This window comes from Eleutherodactylus coqui, chromosome 8, assembly GCF_035609145.1.
Source record: "Eleutherodactylus coqui strain aEleCoq1 chromosome 8, aEleCoq1.hap1, whole genome shotgun sequence".
Lineage (NCBI taxonomy): Eukaryota > Metazoa > Chordata > Amphibia > Anura > Eleutherodactylidae > Eleutherodactylus > Eleutherodactylus coqui.
The window spans coordinates 23,844,119-23,856,576 of record NC_089844.1 but is presented as its reverse complement, the minus strand read 5'-3'; the positions used below and the strand labels follow the sequence as shown (position 1 = coordinate 23,856,576).

General features: G+C 49.0%; 1 protein-coding gene across 1 annotated transcript in view; it reads right to left on the bottom strand.

Moving 5' to 3' along the window:
- Positions 1-11,568, bottom strand: part of ADCY5 (adenylate cyclase 5) — a 118,169-nt gene extending 106,601 nt beyond the window's left edge. The window contains exon 1 of the mRNA XM_066575318.1: positions 10,005-11,568. Coding sequence (XP_066431415.1) covers positions 10,005-10,934 — 930 coding nt within the window. The 5' untranslated portion in view covers positions 10,935-11,568. The remainder of the gene's footprint in view (positions 1-10,004) is intronic.
- Between the last annotated feature and the right edge of the window lie 890 nt (positions 11,569-12,458).

Below are 12,458 nucleotides of genomic sequence, written 5' to 3'. Positions count from 1 at the left end.
TCAGTCTCATCCCATCCAACTATTAAAAGCTTTGTTATATAATGGAAGGTTCCAAAACCTTATAATAGACTTCTTGTTTCAGCCCCTCCCCCCCTTTTCAATATCTCTGCTTGCTATCAGTGAATGGGCACATCCATGATTTTTCTCAGAAGCTGAAGTCTCATGCAAAATGGAAGGCTTCCAAAAGAAAAGTCGCCCGTACAGCGATGACCTGTAGGCCCCCTAGTGCAGGATGTCTCTGGTTGGCAGTACCATGCCGTACCCTGCCTGTGCCATGTAGGATTGTGTCACCATTGTGTTGGGTAACAATGTATCAGTGTATGTAGGGAACACCCCCCCCCCCCCCTCCCCTCTATATGGAGTGTCCAGCTGCAACAACAAATAATCAGATAGCTATTATTAATCTCATAGGGATACAGAGCCGGGCCAAGTCCGTGTGCAGAGCCGCAGCAGATGGCGTGTGATAGACAGGCGCTGGCTCCGACACCCAGCAGCTCACACACTTCAAGTGACCACACGGTTTAACCCACCAGCTGCCAGGGGCATCCACAGCGCCAAGAAGGGGCAGCATAAATATTTATCACACTGAAGGAATCCCCCTGCCAAAATCATCCAGCACAACTGCTGGATCTTCACTATGGCCAAGTACAGACCCTCCATGGCAGGGACCTACCTACAGGGGGTGCTGGAGTTAACAGTCACACAGCAGCTGGGGGACCCTGTAGCATCGGGGCACTGAAACACGGTGCTGTACACACGGACAGGATTCCTAGAGAGTAGTCAGAGACGAGATCAGGACGGACCTCGATAGGACAACTTGGGACCATTCAGACCGCTGTATTTTCTGTTATTGTGCCATCCGCAGACGCAGTTTTCACGAGGACTAATGTTGTGCATTAACGAAGAAAAAAAAATACGGTAATAAAATTGTAGCATCTCCTGGTTTGGTCCAGATTCACACAACAAAAATCACCCATGAAAGTCTACAGGAGCGCAAAACATAAAAAAAACAAAAAAAAAAAAAAAAACGCATCAAACCCAGACATTAGACTTAAAAAAAAAAAAAAAAATTAAAAAGCCAACATGGATGTTACATGCGTGTGCGTGCTGCGCTTTTTCACGCTTCAGTTCATTGGTCCCTCTTGTATTTTTTCAGGTGTGTAAAAAACAGATAACATACAGATATGAAAAAAAATCCCACACAAACGCAACAAAAATGGACGCAACACACGCAGCAAAACTTGTCTGTTCTTCATTGGCCGAGATTGCCTGTGTGAATGAGCCCTTATAATGCACTGCAGTTATATGCAGGTGGGCCATGGAAGAGTAGCCCGGCACCACATTCTTATGCCGCTTTCACACGCATGAGATTTGCGCGTTGTGCGACACTCAAATCTTGCAAGAATATGAACTCCATTCTTTTGAATGAGGGATTTCTTCCCGTATTGCGGGGCGGGAATAGAAGAATTGCGCCATGTTCTACCTTTGGCCTACATCTTGCCCATTACTTCCAATGGGGTCAGAAAACACATCGCACGGCACATAATGTGCACGAGAGTGCGATGCCAGGTTTTCCACTGAAAACAATGAGAAACACTTGCCGATCCTCCAACATGGCTGAGAGCCACACGGGAAAAGCGCAACTCTAGTGGAGTGATGGGAAGACTTTGACAAAAAAAAAACAAAAAAAAAACCACCTCGCTACCACGGGTATATCGCATGTTCCCGAGTGCGATAGCGGGCCAAGCTTCACAGCCCAATATCGCACTCAGCCGTGTGACACTAGCCTAAGGCGTTCAGGAACGTGCAGCGTACTCGCGGATGCGAGGAGTTTGTGTCAAAAACGCCTCCCATCACTTCAGTAGTCGCGGGGGACCGGCAAGCGTTTCCAATGGGAAGCTTTGCATTGCGCTCGTGTGCACATAGGGCCGCCTGTCCACGGGTGACACGTCAGCAAATTATCTGAGGCGATAATCCGGCCGCGGGTAATGCAGTGCATGCTTTCCATAGGCTAACTATGGAAAGCGCAGGCCGACATCCACGAGCGGAGAATCGTAGCAATTCCCTGGTCGCAGGATGTTGTGATTTGCCGCGCTTCTCCACGGTGAGCCCATCTATCAGATAGATCTCGGCGAGATCTATCAGTGCTCCGCCACGGCGGAATATCACTAGTGACATTCCATCATGGCTGTGGACAGGCAGCCATACTCGTCACATGATGCATTTTCCGGCCCCATTTAAAATAGGCAAGGCGTTCCAAGGGAATGGACAAAGATGGAAACTATCGCGGCGTGTCCGATATCAAGTCAGAATCTGTACCAATGATGCGGAGTTTGACCATCTTGGATGCGGAAATTTCTATGTAAACAGACTAAAAGAAAATTTCTCTTTGTTGCCCATAGCAACCAATCACAGCGCAGCGCTCATCTTACCTCAGCAGTACAAGGAATGACAGCACGGGTCCACACTTCCATCACCACAGAGGACACACAATGGCGGACAGCCACATACAGCCCACCCTGCGGCTGCTTAGGTCTATACATGCCAAAATGAGCCTTATCAAAGCTGACAAACAGGAAGACTGTCCATGTTGCCCATCGCAACCAATCAGAGCGCAGCTTTCATCTTACCTCAGCAGTCTAAGGAATGAAAGCTGCACTGTGATTGGTTGCTAGGGGCAACACAGATTTTCTTTCAGACAGCTTTCATAAGGGTGTGGTGCCGGCCTAATTTTCCATGGCCAACCTTGTAGAACATGACGCTCACACAGAAACTCTATTGTAGCGGTGCCCTTCACACGGTCCGCCATTCTAACCTACGATGCTGTCATTATAGTGTTAGGGCTCACCACTCTCACAGGCCGTCAGCCTTTCGCCGGAGGGAGACCCTACTCTCCAGCAGACCCCTTGCTACAATTTACTGTTCAGTCCTTTCTAACCCTGCATTGCCCCACCGCCGGCTAACATAGCCCTCAGCCGCAGCAAGGGGATGCGGGCACACCACGTGGCATATGCCACACACTGAACCCTTTTACCTTGTGAGGTCACTGGTGACACATTAGCCGCCTCATCAAAGAGGTGAAGCTTTGCAATGGAGTGTGTCAAAAGGGTGTGGCTTGGAGCACAGTGCTGCTTATTTTAGTAAGGGAGCTCCTCCTTACAAGCGGCAATCGGCAATGTAGCACACGGTTTCCCGCTCCTCTGACCAACTGCTGCCACACTGGCCATCAAGATAAACCAAGAAGGCCACAACTTGTTAAGAAGGCGAGAGGGTGATGTGCCGCAGCCCTCCTCCCGGCCACCAGGGCTATGGGGTCCTTAAGCCAAACCTCCGATCGCGACTCATGTTTGAAGCTATAAAAGTTTACTGTAATAAAATGGTAACATCAGGTTATTTATCTCCATTACGATCCAATAATCCGGCCACATCCTAGTTGTCACCGCGTCTGATAAGCAGGGGAAGAGAACATTTATGGGACATTCCAAAACTTCAAAGAAAGGAAATATTAAAAAAAAAAAAAAGATGAATTTGTAGCATAAGCTGAGTGGTACATTTCTATCAACTCTTGACTTTGACTACCCTGGCATCCCTCTTCCTGGCCTCCTTCGTACTCCTCTTCCTTGGCACCCATCCTCCCTGCAACTCTGGTATCCCTCATCGCCGATGCCCTGGCACCCCTCCTCCGGGTACCCTGGCACCTCTCTTCCCAGACACTGTGCTATCCTATCTCCCTGACGCCTTGGTACCACTCCTTCCTTCTGCCCTGGCAACTCTCCTCCCAGGCTCCCTATCCAGCCACCCTGCTACCCCTCCTCCATCACACCCTACATCTCTCCTCTTGGCCACTTCTTTGCTCCGATCCCCTGGCACCTTTTCTCCTTGCCACCCGTCCTCTTGGATGTCCTGCCAGCCTTCGTCTCTGCTGGCCTGTCACTCCATCTCCCGGTCACCTTGGCACGCCTCCTCTCCGAAGACCTGGCATCTCCCTTCCCTGCCACCTCTTTTCAGCCACCCTGCAATCCCTTCTCCCCAGTGCCCCTACTCCTTGACACCCCAAAGCCCCTCCTCCTTGACACTCTAGCACTCTGCCACCCTTCCTCCCTGCTGCCCCTTTAACATTCCTCCCTCATAACCTGTAATCTAAGAGGGCTATTGTTACAGAAAAGTCCCCAAAACACTCTGAACAATTCATGCTAAATACCCGCCATTAATAATCCTGACTATACAAGTCGATCGCTGATTGGCTCCTACATGTGGAAAGCAAATTACCAGGAAAGATCAGGCGTTACAATAGTCAGTATCTGTAGACACAGTAAATGTCCTTTAATCAGGCATCCAGGGACCCGGACCGATGCTGGATTGTCAGATGGATCTTGAAAACTCCATGAAAGTTACTTCTAAGAACCGAAAACTCCTGAGCAAAGGATCCGAAAATAAGACCTGCGGCAGTCACTTCAACTTCTGATGTCGTGAAATCCCAAACCATATGTTAGTGCTCTGCCAGATTACCAGACTTTCTGGATTGTCAGATGACAGGGAATGTCACTGTATGGGTTATGCTAAGTCTGTCCCAGCATTGAAAGGGTTAAACTAGAAAGGAGGAAATCACAACAGAGCCGATAGGCTGCCAGGGGACGCAAGCCAAGTGAACGCAGATCGCCATGGCAACAGCAATACGAGATGTGATGAGAGGAGGCCCCCATGCCGCAAATTACTAAAAGGGAACAGGAATTAACAACAGAGTCACATGTGTGCGCCCGTCTACACACAGCGCAGCCGCCATGTCACATGCGGGGAGACGGCACCTGTTCGCGGCTTCTTAGCGTCGCTCCGTCTGTGGAGGAGGGACCCCCAGGTGGACGCCCCCTAGGTTACTATGTAATGCCTGGTACTGAAAACGGGCAGTGAACCTTAACCCCCCACCCAAAAAGAGGGTCACGTCCAGCACAGCAAGCACCACTGGACCGGTCATTCGTACACAGCGGTCATAGAGGACATCCACAAAGTCAGAGATCCCTCGTTATCACCCTCCTTACGTCCGGCATCATCAGGTGCCAGATATTCCAGATTATCAGATGGCCGTTAATCCCTCCCGTAAAGCCACTTTCACACAGCCGAGAAAATTGTGCGAGATTTGTGCGTGGCGAGACGCACGAATATGAACCCCATTCTTTAGAATGTTCTAACTTTTTGCGTCGGAACGCATCGCACATTGTTTTCAATGGGAACTTTAGGCCACCTGCACACGAATGGATTTGCATTGTGGAATCCACGGTCGGCGTCCGCACCACGAATCCGCTATAAATACCATCCTATGGGGGAGGGGGGGGGACCACAAACAAATTGTGATTTCCACGAGCGGAGGGAAAAAAAATAAAAATTAAATCGCAGCATGCTCTATTTTTGAGTGGCATCTGCACAGATCGCTTCCATTGACTGACATGACGGAAAGGTTGCGGATTCTGCATTGTCGCCTACTGACAGTGCGGGAAAAACATTCAAAAATATATATATCTGTACTGTGCATGTCCAACGGCGGTTCGCCGACCATCTGCAGTAGGCTGCCTGTCCACGGGTGATTGTTCATTGCGCTACCCGCAGCGGTAATCCAGCCACGAGCAACGCAGTGAACACTTTCTATACTGTCGCTATGAAAAGCGCAGCCACGGCGCCCACGAGCGGTGAATCATAGAGATTCTCTGCTCGTGGGATCTAAATCGCAGCATGTCAGATAGGCTCACCACAGAGTACTGACAGCACCCCCCCATCCTTCCCCGCGGCGAAATATCGCTAGCGATATTCCATCACGGGCGTGGACAGGGGGCCTTACAGATAAAGAAAAGATAGGTACATGCGGACGCCAGGCGGGCACGGGGCCAGATTCCGCTGTGGGCTCCTGCATGCAGAATCCGACTCGGTCACATGCAAGCAGCCATAATGTCTCGCATGCCATGTGATGTGCATGCGTATTACGTGCGAGGTTTCCCATTGAAATCAACGGGAAACACATCGATCCTCCATCATGTGGGAAACTGGCGCGAGCGGATCAGAACTTCCTTGATGAGATTTCTGCCTGAAACCCGCCTCGCCTCCGCAGGTACATCGCATCTTCAGATTTCCACGCCTGATATCGCGCTTGCTCGTGTGCAGGAAGCCTTAGGAACCTCTAGAAACTCAGGAGCCCACAATACAAAATCGTCACCATTCTGCTGTATACGACCGCTCCGTGCCAGAGTAGCAGACTTTCTGGACCATTGTTAGGGAAGGCCGCAGTAGTAATGTGTATTCTGTACTGACCATTTACAATAGCGATACGGTTTTTCAACAGGTTGCAAATGAGAATCTTATGCGGGTGCTACAGAACGGATGGGACATGGAGGGGATAGAATATGGCTGGAGTTCCCCTTTAAGCAGAAGAATCCCAATGATGAGGTCTTGGAAAGCTTCTCGATGTACGGGAGAAATCCTGGTTACATCTGTATCACCATAAAAGAATGCGGAGGGTGGGAAAGGCGCCGCACCGCCAGCCGTCTATAAATAACGTTATATGGGAATGGAGGGAGAGGCACGTGACTGGGGCCCCACGCGCTTCAAGCCACAAAGGTGCACAGACTCTCCAAGGGTGAGGGGGGGGCCCGGGCTCTAGGGACGATATATGTCCACTAGATCAGTGTATGAGCCCAACTATGGCGCCTTACCCATATCACTTAGTAGGACTGGTAAGCAAATCCTCCACATGCCACCTGCTAGTCTTCTGAAGTTTGGAGATTGACAGATGGAGAGAACACAGATGTAGGTTTTGGGGTCCTGAGTAAGACATGCAGGGAGTGCTTTTTTTTTTTTTCTCTTTAAATCGGAATCTGGGAATTGGAGATTGTTGCCCTAATGCCATCCAATGAACACCGCCATACAATGACTATATAGCACTGTCATACACTGTCCATGTAATGATCATAATCTAGAGCCCAAAACTACCACCAGTGTCCATGTTATATTTAGCATACAGTGTTCAAATACTACTGCTATATAGTGTCCATGTAATCAGCATATAACTAAATACCACCATACAGTGCCTATGAAATAATCAGCATACAGTGCCCAAATACTATCACCACAGTAGCCATACAATACCAAACTACTGCCAACACAGTACCTATGTAATAATTAGCATGCAGTGCATAAAATACTACCATCATATAGTATCCATGTAATAATCACCATACAATGTTCAAATACTACTGCCACAGCGTCCATGAAATTATCAGTATGCAGTACCCAAAACAATACTGCCATACAGTGCAGCAAACAATGCCCAAAACTACTGCATGTAGGGTCCATGTAATAATCAGCATACAGTGTTCAAATACTACTGCTATATAGTGTCCATGTAATAATCAGCATATAATAACTATTTCATAGGCACTGTATGGTGGTATTATTTAATCAGCAAAGGATGCCCAAAACTAATGCATGTAGTGTCCATGTAATAATCACCACACAATACAGAGACTATCTCTTAGGACGGAAGTTTAGGCTGGGTTGCATAGGACGAGGGTCCATAATCGGCGAAGGCTTCAGGGTGATCAGCAGTTTTGCCCACACATCCCTGACTGGTGATATAACCGCCATTAATGGCACAGGGGAAATAGTGTGCAATATGCTAGAAGCCTTGCACCCGGTCCTACCCACACATTGTAACAGACCCATCAGCTGCAGCCTGGAGTCCAGGGCATTTATGCTGCCGCTGTGCTTTGTGTACAGTGTAACGCCGTGTTCCCCATCTTATGCTGGATCCGCCCCTTCCATCACACATGTAGGGGGACGTTTATTTAGCAATTTTCGACAGTTTTCTGCCAGCAAACAAAACTGCAGGTGAGCGCAAAGAGTAGAATTTCTTTTGTTTTTGCGCCACACTCACTTTTTTTTTTTACAAAAGTGGGTGTGGCTCAGCTAAAGGGGTGTGGCCATGCAAACCACAGATATTATAATTTCCGCCAGAAACTGGTGCAGAGAATAGTTCAAAAATCTGCGCCAGCTCACAGGCGCCATAGATTTTACATTTTGGCACATGGCTCCGTCAGAAGCGTGCAGCTCTTAAGAAATTTGGCGCAGTTCACTCCAGCACACTCTCCACTTACACCAGTCCAAGTAAATTTCCCTCTTAATTTTTGGGAGTGATTGCTAAAAACCGCAACAATACTCATGTGGGTCAAGCCTCGGGATCCTCCCCCAACGTCTGCCGAATCCACGAGGTTGCAGAAATCTATTCCGCAGTCTTACCGGCGCCGCACAAGAATCAGAAAGTATCAAGAAAGAAGTGTTCCCTCCAGGATCCCAAACATCACCCCCATTACACCAGCTGTCACCCCCATGCACAGCACTGATACCATATTATCACTAAGTGATGCTGGGAGTTGTAGTCACCGTGGAAACATTCCACATTGCAAATACATCCAATCAGATCCCCCGACACATCCATTTCGGATGACGCCCGCTACCCGTCAGTTCTTTGTCATATGTGGTCATTATGATTATCATCCGCCCGCCGATCCACAGCATGGCAAGACAGGAGCAGCAGCAAGTATACAGAGTATATAGCGCACAAGATCCGCACGGCTCCACGTGGCCATCAGCCTGCCATGTATTAAAGCTTAGCTCACCTGAGCGTAACTTCACTGCGTATTACGCGGCAAATGGAGTCGATGAAGGACGTTGATTTCATTGATCAATTCTCACGTGCGTATATCCACTGCGTATAAAACGCATGCTAAAAAAAAAAAAAAACGCAGCGTGTTCTATTTTACAACATATTACACGCAATAAAGCCCTATTCTCTAAGGGTGCGTGATAAATGCTGTACATACGCAATTACATTGCGTATGTGCAGCATTTACATGCCAAGTCGCTAAGCAACAGAGCGGGGGAAAAAAAAAGTGAAACAAGTCAGACTGCGCATGACAGCGTACACGAGATACGCCGTCACGCGCAGTGAAAAATTGTCGCCATGCGCAGTGATACGCCGTCTCACACAGCGGTAAAAAGCTGCGCTACACACATTCACATCTGTGTCAGAGCCTCCAGCAAAGATTCAGCATGAAATCCCAAGCGAGGTAGTGCAGCATGCTGCAGTGTATTATTTGGAACAATGCCAGATATAGGAACGTACAATTTACATTCTACTAAGAGAACCGATACTTCAGCCAGAGCTGAAATCTGAATGTGGCCATAGTTCTAGCCAGTTCCTGGAAAGCTGAGTGCCAAACTGCGATAGCACCTACACGAGTCGTTTCCCAGATCTCCAAACAGGATCCATCACACCTCACAGCTGTCAGGAGGTGTATGGAGCATCCTAGAAGGTGAAGACTAGGAGATGTGGAGCGATTAGAGAGTACAGGGTTCATTTTAGGAGATGTGAGATTAGGAAATGTGAGGAGCATCCTAGGAGATATGAGGAGCATCCTACAAGGGAGATTAGATTTGGGGAGTGTCCTACGAGGTGTGAAGAGCATCCTAAGAGGTGTGTGGAGAATTCTACAAGGTGCGGGGAGCATCCAAGGAGGTGTACAGAAATTAGGAGATGCAGGTAGAGTCCTAGGAGGTGCGTGGAGATTAAGGGGAGTCAGGAGCGTCCTTGCAGGTGTTGGAAATGGGGAATAACGAAGATGTGTCATCCCTGATCTTATGGAAGTAACAAATCTGGGTGATAACCCTAAGTGTACAGGAGCTTCCAGCAGCATAGGGGCTTATTTGTTCCATCCACCTACTATCACAGCATTTCGGCAGGACGCATGAAGGCATTTCATTATGCACCAGTTTATGGACAGAACTACAGACATAAACTGCGGTTTTGCACCAAGAAATTGCCTTGGTGGGAGCTGCAATGGCGGGCAGCCATGTCAATCATCACCCCGCATTTGATAGAATGTTTACCCACTAGAGATAAGTACGAAGATCACAACAGTAGAGTGTGAAGAAGCTGGGAGGGATTAGGAAGTGGTTCTTACCTGCTTGACCAGGAACTCATCACTTGCATTGATCTTGAGGGAGATGGCGAGATGAGTGGCGGACAAGATAATCCCACTGAGAACCGCCGCCCTCATCCGCACTGGAAGCAGAGTGTAGATGGTGTAGATGAAGAATAAGGTCCACCAGATCCCATCGGAGGCGCTCCTGGGTCTCACCATAAGGACGCAGACCACCTGGACCATGAAGATGATGACAATAACGCTGTAACAAGCAAGCCACATGTAGTCCTGGTGGAAGTCGTTTCGGTTGCATACCCCTATGAGCACAAGAATGACCAGCATGGCCACGCAGAGGACGACAACATAAGGCACCTGGTAGACCTGATGGAAGCAGTGGAAGGTGAGCATGACCAGGCAGAGGAGGATGAGGACGGACATCAGCATGGTAAGGCTACTCTGGTTCAGCCTGAAGAAATAGCGCTGGTAAAGCTTCTCCAGCTTCTCCGACTGGAACTTCTTGGAGCGGAAGATCTGCAGGACGCAGTCGAAGCAGACCGCCATGGAGAAGTGGAATTCCGACCCATCCTCCAGCCCGTCTACTTTACCCTTACCCGTCTTCTCATCCAGACCGACTTCCACCGACTTGGGTCTTACGTCCCCCTCGGGGCGTTTCTGGAGCGGCTTGTTGTTGTTCCGGCTCTCCTCGCTGTGCTCCTGCCAAGCCGACTTGGATCTGAAGCTTACTTTATTGTCTGACGAGGAATTCTTCCCCGGCTGCGCTTCGTAGTCATCCTCGCTCCTCCACAGTCCCATCATCATCCGCGAGGTCTTCTTCCTCGAAGACCGGCTGGAGTACGGGTAGCCATTGGCCCTGGTCTCCACTTCGCCCCAAGCCGATTGGTGCTCAGCCCCTGCTCGTAAAACTGGAGCCCCAAATCCTGGTGGGCTCACGCTGTTTGACCTAGACATGTCCCCTCGCAACGACAAGTCCACCGATCCCCAGGCGCAGGTCACATGGTGCCCCAGGGGAGTCGCATGCTCGTAGGGAAGTCACAAAAACAAAATCCAAAATGCGTCATGTTGCATCCGCAAATTACCGGTCAGAGGGCGATCCGCGGGGGCTCATCTCAGCCGAGTCTTTGCTTCCATGGTCACTGATAATAGGAATCCGTAAGAGATGCGGTGTTGCCGGCAAATTACGCTCACAGGGATCCGTTATCAGCTAGAAATCCACCAAGATGTAGAATTAGATCACTCAGTAAATCCAGATCCCCCCAAATCATCTCCAGAGCCATCGCTGGCACCCCAAAATGCTGCATTAACCCTAGTGATCAGGCTACTGAGTGTAATCCATGGGGATGTCAGCTTCAGCACACATGGTGGGGGGCTCTCCATGGGGGCCATGTGGATCAGATGGAGCCTGCAGGACAGGACGCACGGATGTCCTTACAGCTGCCCATCCTCCATGGACCCCCGCCGTGTGCAGCTCCTACCTGCCGCCCCTCTCCTGCGCTCGCCGGCACGGAGGATCCTCTGCAGGAGGAGGAGGGATCACCAGAGATCCAGTCCTACACACCGGCACAAATCCCGATCCGCCCGACGAGCCGCACCGACCGCTCTGTGCTTTGTAGTCTCATTCAACCGAACGGCGAGAACAAACCCCGCCCGCTGCCCGCCTCTGCTCCAAGCCCATTGGCTCAGAGGCGCTGTCAGGGTTTTCCCACGATCTCCGATTGGTCAGAAACCTGTTTGATGCCTGAAGGACCTGAAAATGTGATACATTGTATATACAGGCTATAGATCAGTGATGTCATCAGCAGGGGCGGGGCTGTGACTACCTCTCAGATAGGAGAAATAGGCTGCTTGTGACAGAAGAATAGCTGTTGTCGGGCTCAGGTTAGATGGAACGGGGCGGATTTTTTTTTCTTGTTGCAAGCTATATATATATATATATTGCAATGATAGTCAGTCTGCCTGTATTCTGCTAGTACAGGAATTGTAAGATTGCAGCATATTGTCACCAGAGCAGTTAGGTACACATATACAGAACTAGAATAGCTCAGTGCATAAATATTGTACCAGAACCAAGTTTGTAACATGCACATAGCACCAGAGCTGCACACATATCATAAATACAGTACCAAAACCAAATTCAGTACAAAAATACAACACCAGAACCAAGCTCAGTACATAAATACAGAACCAGAACCAAGCTCAGTACATAAATATAGCACCAGAACCAAGCACATAACACAAATACAGCGACAGAACCAAGTTAGTACATAAATATAGCACCAGAACCAAGCTCAGTACATAAATATAGCACTTTAACCAAGTTCATAACACAAATATAGCTACACAACCAAGCTCAGAACATAAATACAGCACCAGAATCTATCTTGGTACATAAATGCAGCACTAAGAAGCAAGCTCATAATATAAATACAGTACCAGAACAGTTCAGTGCATATTGTATCAGAACCAATCTCATAA